Source organism: Arvicola amphibius, chromosome 15 (genome assembly GCF_903992535.2).
Source record: "Arvicola amphibius chromosome 15, mArvAmp1.2, whole genome shotgun sequence".
Lineage (NCBI taxonomy): Eukaryota > Metazoa > Chordata > Mammalia > Rodentia > Cricetidae > Arvicola > Arvicola amphibius.
In genome coordinates this window covers 14,908,723-14,924,529 of record NC_052061.1, presented here as the reverse complement: position 1 = coordinate 14,924,529, position 15,807 = coordinate 14,908,723, and the positions used below count along the sequence as shown (strand labels likewise).

General features: G+C 51.8%; 1 protein-coding gene across 1 annotated transcript in view; it reads left to right on the top strand.

Moving 5' to 3' along the window:
* The window catches only part of Cacna1a (calcium voltage-gated channel subunit alpha1 A), a 270,463-nt gene that overhangs the window by 221,635 nt on the left and 33,021 nt on the right, over positions 1 to 15,807 (top strand). The window contains 6 exon segments of the mRNA XM_038312389.1: positions 346 to 510; positions 2,324 to 2,434; positions 7,829 to 7,912; positions 14,929 to 15,045; positions 15,286 to 15,351; positions 15,456 to 15,571. Of these exon segments, the coding sequence (XP_038168317.1) occupies positions 346 to 510; positions 2,324 to 2,434; positions 7,829 to 7,912; positions 14,929 to 15,045; positions 15,286 to 15,351; positions 15,456 to 15,571 (659 nt within the window).

Here is a 15,807-nt window from a genome sequence, read left to right as displayed (position 1 = left end):
GGGCGGGGAGAGACCCAAGGGCAGGCACTGCTCTGTGTCCCTCACAGTCAGTGCTTTTCTCGGCTGTGCCTCAAGCCCAGCCTCTGGAGCTGGTTTTCCTCATTCACAAACTGGTGCTGTAGATAACGTCTTGCCAGGGAGATTCCAAGAGAGAAACTGGGCAGCAGTGTGGTGACTCCCCAAGTTGCCATAGGCAACAGAACTCAGTTTTTATGAGGAGCCCGCATGGACTTCAGGGAGCCCAGCTGGTGCCAGCAGAACAAGGGATATGGGCAGCTGCACCGGAGGTTGTGAGCAGCTGGCCTCCCTGCGTTGGCCCTTCTCATGCAATGGCATCTCCCACAGAGGGCCTGCATCGACTTTGCCATCAGTGCCAAGCCGCTGACTAGGCACATGCCCCAGAACAAGCAGAGCTTCCAGTATCGAATGTGGCAGTTCGTGGTGTCCCCACCCTTTGAGTACACCATCATGGCGATGATCGCTCTCAACACCATCGTGCTAATGATGAAGGTGAGTGAGCCCCCCCCCCCAATCCTCCTAATGTAAGACCCTTGCACAGCATCCCAGCCAGACCACACTGGGCTACCTCTGAGCCTTCGCTGCTGTGCTCTCTGCCCACCACACTGTTCCCACCACGCTGCCTGGCCAGGTCCTCCCTTCCTCCCAGAAACTGTGAACTAGGTCTGGGGCTGGTCTCCTCAGCTCTCTGGCATTCCCTCACTTGCTTCAGTCTCCCTGTGGCTGTACACGCCATGGCCCACCTGTCTCTGGTCTTTGGTAAGTCAGATGCCTGGATCTCTAGGGCTCAATGGGGGCCTCATGGAGAGGAGTGGACACCCTCCTCAAATGTTTGCTGGGTGGAACATGGGAATAGGTCGGAGATGGGGGCTTCTGGAGTTTCAAGATTCCCAGCCTCTCACTGGGGGATTCTAGGAGGGGCACTACCTCTGAGCCATATTCCCAGCCCTCACTGAGAGATCCTAGGCCATCACTGTACCACTGAGGCCACACTTCCAGGCCTCCTCTCTGTTTTTAAATGTTTTGTGTTCTTTGACTAGTAGAGCACTGGAGGTTACCAAAAATCAGCAGTGGTGCCAACAGGAGGCTCAGCCAGCTCAGTAGCGCATGCCTGTCATCCCAACAGTCAGAGGCTGGGACGGGGGCTCATGAATACAGGACTGCATGGACAACTCAGTACAACCTGTCTCAAAAATAAAAATATATAATGCTGGGCAGTGGTGATACAGCACTTGGGAAGCGGAGGCAGGTGGATCTCTGTGAGTTGAAGGTCAGCCTGGTCTACAGAGAGAGAGTTCCAGGACAGTCAGGGCTACACAGAGAAACCCTGTCTCTAAAACAAAAAAAATAATAATAAAATAAAAATATAAAGAGCTGGCAAGATGGCTCAGTAATTAAGGCACTTGCACCAAACCTGAGTTTGATCCCCAGAATCCACAGGGTGGAAGGCGAGAACCAACTCCTGCAAGCTGTCCTCTGACCGCCACACATGTGCATGTGCTCATATATACATAATAACTAAATATATACAATTAAAATTTTAAAAATAAGCCAGGGTGGTGGCACATGCCTGTAATCCCAGCACTTGGGAAGGCAGAGGCAGGCAGATCTCTGTGAGTTTGAGGCCAGCCTGGTCTACAGAGCTAGTTCCAGGACAGCCAGAGCTACACAGAGAAACCCTGTCTCAAAAAAACCAAACCAAAAAAAAAAAGTTAAAAATACACAAAACTAACAAAAACTAAAGAAGGATGTGGTAGATAGGCCCGAGACTCCATTACTAGCCCCGAACAATAAATACAAAATGGAGGGCTCTAGATGGCTCAGTGGTTAAGAGTCCTAACTGCCTTTCATGAGGATCTGAGTTTGGTTCCTGGTTCCTCTGCAGGGCAGCTCGCAACTGCCTGTACTCCAGCTCTAGGGGGCCTATAGACTTTCTGAAATCCAGAGCTTCACACATATAATGCATACAAACATGTACGCCTGTAGACAAACAGAAAAGTCCTTACAAAAACCTTTTTAATTGACAAGAAAGTTTGGCTATGTTATCATTGAGATTTTTTCTGGTAAATAAATACTCAGATATCAGATAAAAATCACCACAAATAAAGACTGCTCCCTGGCTCACGGTTCATGTGTGACTGCAGCACTTGGGGGGCCGGACTAGGATCATTACCATGACTTGAAGGCCAGCCTGTGCTAGGGTGAAACCCTGTCTCGTGGCTTGAGGCTTTGCTGAGCTGTTGTCCTCTCTGGGCTCTCGGATCGGACCTGCGGCCACTGACTCTCTGCTCTCCTCCTCGTCTAGTTCTACGGAGCCTCTGTGGCCTATGAGAACGCCCTTCGAGTGTTCAACATTGTCTTCACCTCCCTCTTCTCTCTCGAGTGTGTGCTGAAAGTCATGGCTTTTGGGATTTTGGTACGTGGGGCCTGCGGGTAATGGCAGGGGGTGGGGGATGGTTGGTGTGTGCACTGGCCCCATGACCTGGTACCCAGCGGAGGCCCATGCCCGATCTGCACAGCTTTGTACTGACCTAGAAATAAATACCAGGAAGACCCAATCCAGATTTACCAGAGGCTAGTGGTACATGTATTCATCTGTCCTCCAGATGACCCTGGTCTGGGATACTGAGGTCATGAAACCACGAACGCAGAGGACAAATCTCTAGCAATCACACAGGCCTGCTGGAGCACACCTGTCACCCCAGTATTTGGAAGACTGAGGCAGGAGACTCTGGAATTCAAGGCAGCCTGGGGCAGAGTAAGACATGTCAGAAGTAAAGACAGAAAAGAAGGAAGGGAGGCAGGAAAAAAAGAAAGAGAACAGTTTGGGGCACAACCCAGCAGATCCCACAGCACAGTGAGCAGACACCAGAGTGGAATCCTCAGGAACCACCCACTGTCGTTTTCTCTTTCATCTTGATTTTTTAATTAATTTTACTTATTTGTATTGGTATTTTGCCTTCGTGTATGTTTGTGTATCACATGTGGGCTTGGTGTCCTTGGAAACCAGAAGAGGTCAGCAAGTCCCCTGAGAGTAGAATGTGAGCTGTCATGTGGATACTGGTAACTGAACCCAGGTCCTCTAGAAGAGCATCCAGCGCTCCTAACTGCTGAGCTGTCTCTGTTCCTTGACAGAGTTTCACTGAGTTACCAGGCTGAAAGCTGAGAGATGGCCCAGTCAATAAAGTGCTTGCCATGAAAGCATGAGATATTCAGTCCCTAGAGTCCTATTTAAAAAATCTAGGTATGGTGCCAGTGATCCTTGCACTGGGGAAGGAGAGGGTGGAGGACCCTGTGGTTCCCTGTCCTGACAACTGACCTAATTGATAACCCTCCAGACCAGCTGGAGACGTTGTCTCAAAGGTGACAAACATTTCTAAATATGGCTCTTGGGTTTGTGCCCTGGCCTACACGCACACAATATATACATGTACATACACAGGAACATGCACACATACACACATAAATGAAAACAAGAGTCCCAGACTGGCCTTGCCGGCTTTGAACTTGCAATCCTTGTGTGCCAGCCTCCCAAGGGCTTGGATGACAGGCTTGTGCTGTCAGCAAGGCTATACATAGTCTTAATCTAAGGCACTCAGATCCCCGAGGGAAGTGATGAGTAGGTGAGGGAGGAGCTGTGCAATTAGAGGGGAAATATCACACCTTGTTTTCACCAGCTGCTAACTGAGCTAGAGTGCTTGCTTTCATCTTGATGGCAAAATACCTGATTTATTTAACTTATTAAGCCGGAAAGGTTTATCTTTAATTCAGTTTCAGAGGTTAGCCCGTGTCATTTCAGCCCTATTGCCTTTAGGCCTGTGGGAGCATGTGATAGAGCAGGATGTCCACTTAATGGCGCCAGGAGACAGTAGCTGGCTTGCCCCAGTGGCCTGCTTCGCTCCCATGAGAATCTAGCACCTCCCAATAGCACTGGCTACCTAGCCTCTACCTGTAGGTCTCTGGCACAGCCCCTACCAAATGCATGCTCTATTCCTAATTGCATCCATTTGACACAGAAATATTAGGTGTTTTTAAACCAGGGCTGGTAGCATATACCTGTAACCTTAGCACTGAAGGCTGAATCGGAAGGATTACACGTTCAAAACCAGCCTGGTTCACATAGATAGCAAGACAAAGCCTAAAAAAAAAAGAAAAAGGAAAAAAATTCAGCATTTTTATAGGGCTTTAGAGGGCTCACAGATACCTTGAAATTCAGCTTGTGCTAATTGTTTCAGAACTCAGGTAGTTAGCTAGGTTTTGAGATACACACTGCACTTGAGAGACAGTAAGATGGGAGCTTAAGGCCAGCCTGGACTACATGAGACCCTGTCACCCCCCCCCCCAAAAGAAAACTATTATGCACAGCCAGTGAGGTGGTGCTCATCCTTAATCCCAGCACCCTGAAGGCAAAGGCAGGAGGGATCTCTGAATTTGAGATCAGCCTGGCCTACACAGCAAGCTCCAGGCCAGCCTGGTCTACACAGCGAGCTCCAGGCCAGCCTGGTCTATACAGTGAGCCCTGGGAAGCCTGGTCTATACAGTGAGCCCCGGGACAGCCTGGTTCAAACAGTGAGAGCCAGAACTAAGTAGTGAGCCACTGTCTTAAAAACAAAACAAAACAAAACAAAAAAAAAAAAAAAAAAAAGCAACGGCAGGGGAGGTGGGGTGGGAGTGGAAGGGACGAGCTTTCAGCTTACAACCTACCCTTCCCCCAGTTGGAGCCCACACTTCTTAAGTTTACACCACCTACCGTGGCCACACAGGTGAATGACCCAGCCTCCTGCCTCAGGGACTCTTACCTGATCCGGTCCTTTGGTAGTAGTTGTGTTGAGGGACTTCTTAAAGGTGCCATAAGAACAACCGGAGAGCATGTGAACTGCCTACACATTGTCACCTGGTCCAGGCCTCTGGGAGGGCAGAGTCCTTCCCTTAGCTCACTGAGGTGCTTGAGGGCTTTAGCACCAGAAAACCTGGTCTCAGAGTCTCCCCCTCTTCCCCAGGGGGTGTCACCTGATTACAATTAGAAGGGGTCACTCCTTCAGCAGAGTAAGGCTGCCCTTCTGGGAGTCACTTCCCAAATCAGTTATTTGCACTCAGTCCTTGTCTTAGGCTGTTCATCCAAGGAATACCCAGGAAGCTTGGCGGGGAACGAACACTCTATAGATACTAGAAAAGGCTAAAATAAAGCTAATAGGGACTGCGGAGATGACTCAGGCAGTGCTTGCCACATGAGTTCAGACACCAGCACCCACGAAAAAAAAAAACGTGTCGTGATGCACCCTGGCTCTGAGGACAGTTCCTGGGGTGCACTAGCCAAACAGCCTAGCAAGCTCCAGATAGTAGGAACCCCTGTCTCAAAAGACACCCTTGATTGACGTCTGGCCTCTGACATCCACAGGTGTGGCCCAAATTCACATGTGTGCATACATCTACACACACACAGCAGCAGCAGCACATGGACAAATGTCTTAAAGTTGGGGTGTTCCAGACCCACCTCCAGCAGTTCCGTGTTGTTGGGTAACAGCCCCAAAACTTAGTTTTCTGTTGTTTTTATATATTCACACTGTAGCCCAGGCTGGTCTCAAACTCTCAAGTTCCCAGCCTCAGCCTTCCGAGTCCTGGAGTGCACAGGCGGCAGCATTCTAGCCCAGCCCGGCTTTGTAGGGTTTGTTTTCTTTTGTTTTGGTCTTTTATGAGACAAGGTCTCTCTGTGTAGCCCTGAGTGGATTGGAACCACCTCTGCCTCCAGAGTTCTGAAATTAAAGGCATGCACCATCACATCTGGCCTCAAACTTCTGTTTTTAAATGAATATTCCCAGAAGGCTCCATAAGGCACAGCCTGAGCAATGGGCCCTGAGCCGTGACCCTGATAGGTGTCTACAGGCAGATAGCACAACCGAGAAGTCCCATGGCTCCTGTGGGGTGTGCTACACAGGAGAGTTGTGGAGGAATGAGTCTCAGTGGTCACAGGAAGTTGTCAGCTCCCAGCTTAACCCAACATGGGTTCAAGTCCTTTCCAACTGAGTGGACACCACCCAATCCCTCCTTACCTTTGCACTGGTTGGCACTTCTGAGAAACCAGAGCTGGAGCAGTGGCCTCCTGCAACTGAGAGGAGCTGCCTTCTTCTCAGCCAGTCTTCCACAGTGCTAGGGTTGAGGCTCCACAGCCTTTTACAGAAAACTAGAAATGCTTCGTGTGACATTCAGGTGACAGAACCTGAGCTTAGTAAGATCAGTGGCCAGACACCTAGAAGTTGTCTTCGCTGAGTCTTCCTCAGAAGCCAAGTCTGAGGTGAGGATTTAATGCAGGGAACCTACTTGGGAGGTGACTTCCGAAATGGGCAAGAGAGGAGAAGAGTCAAGGACAGGGATTCCACTGCCACCTGTGGAAAGTGTCTTATGACGCAGCCAGAGCCAGCGCTTAGCTTGGGGAGTGCCCGAGGCCATTCCACCTGAGGCCTCCAGGTGGCAGCAGAGAGCACAGTTGACTGCACTGCTCTCAGGAGGGAGGTGGAGTATTGAACACCCAGGGGCTATCTATCAATTAGGAACTTCTGCCAGGCCCTGACCATGGAAAAGTAAAGAAAGCCCGTGATGGTATAGGAGGGCAAGGGTAGGCCCAAATACCAGAAGTGCCATGGGGACCTGAATTCCCTCCAGGCAAGTGTACCCAGCACTCACCTGCTGAGCACCTCCTGCTAGCACAGCAAGCTCCTTGAACTCTGGAGCCTTCCCAGTGAGGAGGAAGGACAGCCAGAAGATCAAAGGAAAAGTTGCTCACGGGAGTTTTTTGTTGGAGCAGAGGTCTCTGGAGATTTGAGGCTCTGACTGTCACCAAAGAACACGGAATAAGAGTTCAGCCTGTAATGTCCCTCTTGAGCCAGTACACAGCTGGGACATGGGTCAGTCAGGAGCAGTCGCAGGAACACACACGCCCCAAATCTGAGGCTGTCTCACTCATCAGGGAGGGGCTTTGCCACCACCTGAAATAGTCAGCTGGCATAGGATTCGGAGAGTCTGGAGTCAGGGCAGGGAGATGGGTGTCGTCTATAAACTGTGCAAGCATGGGGTTAGGAGAGTCTGGAGACAGGGCAGGGAGATGGGTGTCATCTATAAAATGCAAGCATGGGGGCCTGAGTTTGATCCCAAGCACCACACGAAGCCCCCCCCCTACACACACACACAACTGCCGTAGTTCCAACTCCAGGGAGTCAGACACCCACATACACACATGATAATTCACCTTTTAAAAGTCGTTTAAAAGCCAGGCATGGTGGTGCACATCTGTAATAAGGGAGGCAGAGTCAGGAGGATCCCTGGGGCTCCCTGGCCCGCCAGCCAGCCTAACTGAATCATTGAGCTCCAGATGAGCAAGAGATCCTGTGTCAAAAAACAAGATGGATTTTTCCCGAAGAAGAATGCCTGACTTTACCTCTAGCCGCCACACACATGTGAACACATGTGTACAAGAAAGGGAGGAGGGAGCAGAGAGGGAGAGACAGAGGGAGGGAGGGAGGGAGGGAGGGAGAGGCAGAGGGTAGCAGAGAGAGATTGAGGATCGCTTACTGGTCACCACTTCTAGTGTCTTTGAGGAATTCAGTAATGTCTGGGGGCTTGAAGAGCAGAGGCAGGTCCCCACATCCCCTCTGGGGCAAGCTGTCAAGGACCAGGGCTCAGGAACAGAGGGTTCCATGACATGGGAGCCACTCTTTCCACACCTCTGTCCTGCCCTCACGTGCCCCTTCTGGCCTTGGGGAGTGAGGCATGGAGTCCTCTGTTAGCATTTCCGTCTTGTGGGTCCCTATTCCAGAATTATTTCCGTGATGCCTGGAACATCTTCGACTTTGTGACTGTTCTGGGCAGCATCACTGACATCCTCGTCACCGAGTTTGGGGTAAGTCGCCTACCAGCTTCTTTCTGGGTAACTCGGGCTGGAGTAGCGGGCGTGGCAGGAAGGATATCCAGAAGCAGCAGTTCCGGGGGGCACAGTGGGCTATGATCAGAGCTGGGCTTCAGATGCACAGCGTGAGATGGGAAATGAGTGTGGAGTTGTCTGGGTGGTGGTTTTGGGGTACACAGATAGCCCCTTAAGGTCTCAGTGAGGGGAGATGGGTGTGTCCAAAGCCAGGACATAGGCCAGGACTGAGCGGTGTGCTTCCCTGCCTGGTGGTTGGTGAATGACGGACAAAGAGTGTGACTTAGGACAAGCAATGCAGTTCACTACTTTGAGAATTCATACATTTAAAGGCAAATAGAACTGAGCTACTGCTCCAACTGGCTCACAAGGTTGGGATCCACTGCCCCCTGCTGGCCATGATGGAAATAGCACCATCAAGGCCTTAGAATAGTTCCTGGAATAACAGCCCGCCCCAAGCCCCAGGAATTCCAAATAGGCCTCTCAGGACACCTTGTCCTTACCCCTTTTCAAGTAAATCCAGAGTCGCAGAGTTCCCCTCCAGGACCTTGTCCTTGTCCATGAGCCAGTGAGCTCAGGCTTGGGAACCCTCAGGAGATCCAGGGACCAGAAGGCAAAAAGCAAACCATCAATGCCCAGGGCCAATTGTGGGGTGGGTTCTTCCTCCAATGACAATGGGAATAATAATAACCGGACGGGAGTGTGGCACAGCAGCAGAGTGTTGGCTTGACCTGTGTAAGACCCTAAATTGGTCTCCACCCCAAAACACATTGAGAATATTGTACCAAACACCTCATATGAACTGACGCCCATTGAAGGTCTGGGCTCAGAGCAGAGAAGAATTGTCTCAAAGGGTTGGACTGAAGGAATGATGAGCAAGAACACTGTCCAGGGGAGGCATTCGAGGACATCCAAATGCCCAGCCACCCAGTGAAACACCATGCTGAAGTGGGAAGGGCTGGGACAGAACAGAGTAGCAGCCAGCAAAGCACAGTGGGGAGAGGCCCTGCCTCCCTCGTCCTCTCCCACCAGTGCCCCTTGCTGACCTAGAAGAAATGGGGGAAGGAAAGAAGTCCTGCATGGGACAGATGGGAGTGAGCTGTCTCAATCCACACAGCAGGAAACTGACCCCAGCACCAAGAGGCAAGAGGTCACCCAAGGCCTGATTGATTCCTGCCAGCTCTGGAAACCCCATAACAGACTCAACCATTTTCCCACTTCTGTAAGGCTGGCACTTCTAGGGCCTTCAGAAGGGAGGGTCAGGGCAGCCTTGAGCGGTATCCCTGTGGTTTAGAGGTTGGGAGGAGCTGTCTGCACCCCAGCAGAGCAGATGGAAAGAGCTGGTTGAAACTTGGAGTTGCCAGTAAGACGTCCTTAGGGTTCATCCTGACTGCTTTCTCTAGCAAGTAGGATGGTGTCACACAGAAGTCAATTCAGAGACACCTAGACCATTATAATAGCCAAACAGCCCTCCCAACACCCAGTTGGCTCTTGTCAGATCATCTCTTAAGCAGCAGGGATAATCTCATCAATTCCACACATGACTTGGGCAGGCACATATTGAGCACCTGCTGTTTCCAGCGGAGTTATAGGTGTTAGAGACAGAGCAAAAAGAGCAAGACAAAACATCAGGCACACAGAGTGCCTGCCGCAGAGGGCTTCTGCTGTAGAGGGGAGAATAGATAATAACAGTTAGGGGCTATCGAGAGGGCTCCGTGGGTTAAGGTGCTTGCCACCAAGCCTGACTACCTGTCTTAAGTTACTTTTCTATTGATGTGAAGAGACACCATAACCAAGGCAACCTATAAAAGATACATATAATTGAGGGCTTATGGCTCCAGCAGTAGAGTTCACGATCATCGTGGAGGAAGCATGGGAGCAGGCACACAGACAGAGCTGGAGAAGTAGCTGAGAACTTACATGAGGCACACACAGAGGAAAAGGGAGCAGGAGCTACCTAGAAAAGACATGGACTTTTGAAACCTCAACCCCCCTCCAACCTGGCAATACACCTCCTCCAACAAGGCCACCCTTCCTAATCCTTTTCAAACAGTTCCACCAACTGGAAACCAAGTATTCAAATATATGAGCCAATAGGAGCCATTCTCAGTCAAAACTAAGTTATCTAAGTTCAATCCCTGGGACCCACAAAGGCACACAAAATAATAACTGTAATTTTAAAAAATTAAAGAAAGTGGGCTGGAAGTGCAGTTAAATGGTAGAGCCCCTGCCTACAATCCTACAGTGAGGGTTGGGGCATGGCCGCATGGCAGAGCACATGCCTCAAATCCTACCCCACCCACTGATGAAGAGCTGGGTGTGTGGCTCAGTGGTAGAACGCTGGTTTTGCTTGTGGGAGACCCTACTCCTAGCCACAGTAGTACACACACAAAAAAGTCTACCTTCTGAAGTGCTTGGCACAAAACCTGCCACAAAATTCGGCTCCCAGTGGTTATTATTATTAGCATTGTTAATGTCCCCATGTGTGTACTTTGGTGCACAGTGAAGCTGCCCTAAGACACCATCGTTTTGAGGGGAAGATGTTGGATAGGCATATGACCTGTCCTCACCCTGCACTAGGTGCTGGTAGCCCCTGTCTGGGACCCAGGTAAGACCACTATCCTTAAGGCTAGAGCCAAGCTGAGCTAGGAAAGCAGGAAGGCAGTTAGTTCCCTCTGGGTCAAGAGGCTAAGATGCTAGCACAGCCCTGGGCTTTAATGTCCTGCCCAGATCTGGCTGGGGGCGGGTTTGCCCATGCGCGATGGATAATGACTGTGTTTCTTGTCTTGTCTCTTTCCATGCCTGCTGTTTAAACTGTATATTGGCTCAACGCCGTCTGAAAAACTCATCCAATCAAAATGCACTATGAAATCCATTTGTTCACCCATGACGTGGTCTGTGTGTCCATACACCAATGACTTACCTCCCAACCCACCGCCACCGCCACCGCCACCGCCACCCCACTCCCCGCCCGGAACTGAAACCCATTGGTTTTTGGCACTGGTTACAAATCCACCTAAAAAATTAAATTTAAAAAACAAAACAAAACGCTGAATCGCCTCCCCAACTGCCCCCGCCCGCCCGCTCCCCCTCCATCTTCAACATCTGCATCTAGAATCCGGTTGGTGTTACCTCTTTCTGAAGTGTAAATGCCTTACATTAACTGTGACTGCACTGCATGCCCCGCCCACCCCTCCTCTGTCCGTCTCCCGCCCTCTTCCTTCCCTTTCCTAGAGCTCCCTCTGGTTGGTTTTATTGGACTCTGGATTGGGATTTGGCTCCAAAGGGTTGTGTCCTTATCAAGAAAGGGATGCTCTCCCTCCTCTAGGCCCCCAGGGTGTGACCCTTCTCCACCCCACTCACACCCCTAACTCTAAGCCATCCCAGAGCTGACACAGTGGTGGCACGGAACTGGGATCTCAGAGTTCAGGAAGCTAAGGCTAGAAGACAGCAGTTTGAGGCCAGGTTCTACATAGCACGGTACAGTCCAGCCAGAGCTACAGTAACCCTGTCCCTGATTTAATTAAAGCAAAAAAAAAAAAAAAAAAAAAAAGCTAGGTGGTCATGGCGCACACCTTTAATCCCAGCACTTGGGAGGCAGAGGCAGGTGGATCTCTGAGTCCAAGGCCAGCCTGGTCTGTAGAGCAAGCTCCAGAATAGGCTCCAAAGCTACAGAGAAACCATGAAATCCTGCTGGGGCAGGGAGGAGTGGCATATGAATCAGCAAAGACATTTAATATTAACCTCAGGATCGCAACGTGCATGTGCATTCCCACACACACAGCCCTGTGTGTGCTCCACATCTACTCCCACCACACTTCCTGCCCTTCACAACCCTTGGTAGCTGTGGTTCTCCATCCCTACCCGTCTGCCGACCTCCATGGAGACACACTGAAGGACCTCCAGTGGCATGCTCACAGTAAACACGCATTCGTCCACCAGACACCAGTGGGGCCCTGTCAGGTGCCACTGAAAAGGAGCGAGTTGTAGGCCCCATAGCCGTTCTGCTTGGCTACTGTGAAGTAGGAGGAGGTGGACTTTGGTCCTACAACCGTGATTCGACTTGAAACCGTAACTACTGCTGGAAGAATAGGCAGCATTAGCAAGGTGTTCTGGGCCCCCAGCCCTGTGGCCAGGAAGAGAATGCAGAGGTCAGGGTCTGCAAGTGAGAGGACTTGGGTACAGCAGAGAGAAGGGCTGGCTCAGAAAGACGAAGGGACTGGGCATCTGGGCTTCGTCCTGAGCAGTGACTAAACCTGGAGGATCTGAATCAGGGGCACTTCTGGGGCAGGTTGGATAAGAGTGCCAGGAAGCAGCAAGGGACACAGAGGTGGCAGGAGGGCCCTGTGCAGGGCCTGGGGAGGGGTAGAGCTGGGTGTCTTTGGGAAGCTAGCGATGGAAGTTAGGATTGGGAGGAGACCAGGGCTATGGGGAGAACACCTCTAGCCAGTCTGAGGCACCCTTTGGATGCCCCAGAAGAACCCCAGTTAGGGGCCTGGGGCCTGCGGGAAGGGCTGGGAGAGAAGCGCATTGGCAGGCAGTGAGGACATGGAATCTGGAGTAAGTGGTGCCCATGTCTTTCTGCAAACCCAAGGGACACCTGCCCTTGAGCACATCACTGGAAGGGAACACAAGGTCCAGGATACCCCACACACCTGAGCCTGCATCCTCCGCTGCTGAGCACAGGGTGGAGTTTGAGCAGAAAGGACTCCTCTGGGGAATTCTGTGTGCTACTAGGACTCCATGCAGGCCCAGGAAGAGCTGGAAGAGCAGATGAGGCCTAAGACCCCTGACTTCTCCAGTCCCTCCCCCTACTCCCTCATGTGTACGCATGCTCAGCAGCTGCCAGATCCCTGCTTCTGCATGTGCCAGTTCACCCCCAAGCTCCTAAGAACCCCTGCCTCTGCATGTTCGGCCGAGCCCACATGTTATGATCTGCCCCATTGAAGGGATGGCTTGTTCTCTGGAGGGTTGAGGGAAAGGGTTAGGAATACTTCTTAATTAGTGGTCCCATCCCCAGTGAAACTGGTGGCCAGGCAGGACCAGGCATCAGGTCAGCGGGGCATGGTGGGTGACTCTTAGCTAGGTCTGCAGGCTCACAATGGTTAGACCCAACAGTGTCCTAATGTAGGAGCCCAAGGCTTAATCCCCATCCCAGAAATCTAGGGACAAGTCTTTTATCCCAGAGGCCTCTTACCAGCCTCAGAAATTCTTCAAACTCCAGTCACTGCCTCTCAGCTTCCAAGCCAGAGCTAGCTCAAGGCACAGGTCCAGCAAAGAGAACCCTCTGGGAAACAGGTTAAACACATCATTCACTGCCCAAATAACAGAAATGCCCCCTGTAATCCCAGCACTTGGGAGTCAGAGGCAGGAAGATCTCAAATTCCAGATCAGCCTGGGTGATAGCACAACCCTGTTGCAATAAATAAACGATCCATTGTGCAAATAGGGACATGTCAAAAACAGGAAGGATGCTGTCATCAGAGCCACTCACTTCCACAAGCAAGCACCTTTTGTCACTAACCTTCATTCAGTCTTGCCTCGTGACCTGTATTCAGGACTCGTACAAATCCTTAGACTGGGGCACCAGTAAGCCTCTGGCCCTCCTGCCTCCAGGTAGTGACCATGACAGAAAACTCAAATGCTCTGTGGGCCAGTGATGGGAGAGATTAGGAAACTGGAGAGCATGGAGCTGGGCTCCAGGGCTCCAGGGCTCAGCTATGAGAGGCTTGGGGAGCCAAAAAGCCAGAATGGTAGGCAAAAATCTGATTTTTAAAATTAGTCACTTACTAAAAAAAAAAAAAAAAAAAGCTCAGGCTCAACAAATTACTTTCATTGGCTATACTGGGTCACTTCCCACCTTCACCAACCTCACCTGAAGCCCCCTGGAGAGTCCTGGGCCGTGTCCACAGTTTCCAACCAGCCTCTCCCCAATTACAGCCTGGGTGGGAGGCCGCAGAGGCAGCGACTAGACCTGGGTTTGGAGGACAGGGTAGTCCTGGGGCCAAGGATAGCTTCATCCCCCACCTCCCAGCACTGGCCCCTTGGTGGGCCCTGGGCTGATCAGAGCTCATTCGCCCCGGGAGCTGAGACCTTCCTGCTTCCCGCAGGCCTGGTCCCGAGACACCACCCAGCCCCAGAAGCTGAGAAGCCATCCCTGAGAGGGGGGAAAAGGGCCCCTAATGCATCTTCTCCGACTCAGCGGGCAGCGAGGACTCACCCTGCAGCCGAACAGCCCCAGCTCCCTCCCGTCCTCCCCATTCCCGCTCGCCAAGGGGGTAAGAAAAGATGCCCTTCCGCTTCTCCCCATTGGCTCCAGCCGCTCCTCCTCTGGGCCGTGGGGTGAGGTCAGGGCGGGCAGGAGCGGGTGGGTAGCTCGGCAGGGCAGGGCAGGGCAGGGTGCCCGGTGAGTCCCAGGACAGATGCATTTCTGGCCCCGAGCGTAACATGCCTCGGAACAGCATTTGCCCCCTAGGCCTGCGTGTGCTGGCGCCCTTCCCCCACCCCGCCCGTGTCTATGCTTCGTACTCCTGTGCTGGGTTCTGCAACTTGACCCGCTTGTGTCCTATCGTCTCAGTGCATTTGGTTGTTGGGAGAAATAAAAACCATCTCGATTTTTTTCCTGATTGGATGATTCGGATGTATTATTTTCTTTTCCGTACTCTTTTGTTATTTCCTCCCCGACCCTGTTCCTTTCTCCTCCTCCTTCCCTTTTCCCCCCACTTGTGAGTGGGCCTGGCTGGGTGGGCTTAAGCTTTTGAGTTGATAACTTTTCCTTCCCCACCCGCCTCCCCTGCCCCACTCTTTTTTTTTTAATTCCCCCCCCCCCCCTGCTCTATTGCATTAACAGTGCTTTCTCTCCTCTCCCTCCTTATTTGGGGTGTGGCTTGCTTTTTTTCCTATTGGTTGGCTTCATGTAGGGACCTCTGTGAGTGTTGACTACTCTAAGCTCCGCAGGGTGGGTGGATGGTCACCTTTCTTCCTCGTCTCCTCAGAATAACTTCATCAACCTGAGCTTTCTCCGTCTCTTCCGTGCCGCCCGACTCATCAAACTCCTCCGGCAGGGTTACACCATCCGCATACTCCTCTGGACCTTCGTACAGTCCTTCAAGGTAAGCCAAAGCGGCTGCTCCTGCTGCTGGTTCAAGCCAGAGCAGATCCCTAACTCAGGGCAAAATGAGGAAACCAGACTGAAAGTGGTTTTAGCACGACCTGCGCTGTACCCAGTGTCAGCAGAACTCCGAGGGCCTCATCACTGACCCTACCAGCCAGGGGCACGTGATCGCTTGACTCTGAGGACATTTCTGGGCAAGCTGTCTGGCACCCTTCCTCACTGCCTTCCTTCCCTCCAGGCCCTACCATATGTCTGTCTCTTGATCGCCATGCTCTTCTTCATCTACGCCATCATCGGGATGCAGGTGATCCCGCACCCTTGGGGTATCAGGGCTGCGGGAGGGGAGCCTGCCTCAGAGGGAGCCAGGGTCCCTGTGACCGCCCCAGTCGTCACCCTCCCACTCTCCAGGTGTTTGGCAACATCGGCATTGACGGGGATGACGAGGACAGCGACGAGGATGAGTTCCAAATCACTGAGCACAATAACTTCCGGACCTTCTTCCAGGCGCTCATGCTCCTCTTCCGGTGAGGGGGTGGGGGTCGTGCGTCTCTTTGGGTTGCGTGTGAACCTGCCTTCATTGAGTGTTCACTATTCTGGCTGGAAATGTGGACTCTTCCAGTAGGGGTGAACTTAAGTCTGCCCAGCTACCCTTTTCCCACTGGCGCTCTCGGGATAAGGATCCCCGCAGGTTAGAAGCATAGAAGGAACACTCCAGCTGTTACCTAGTTGAATCCTCCCGACCCCCTTTTGAAGTGGGAGA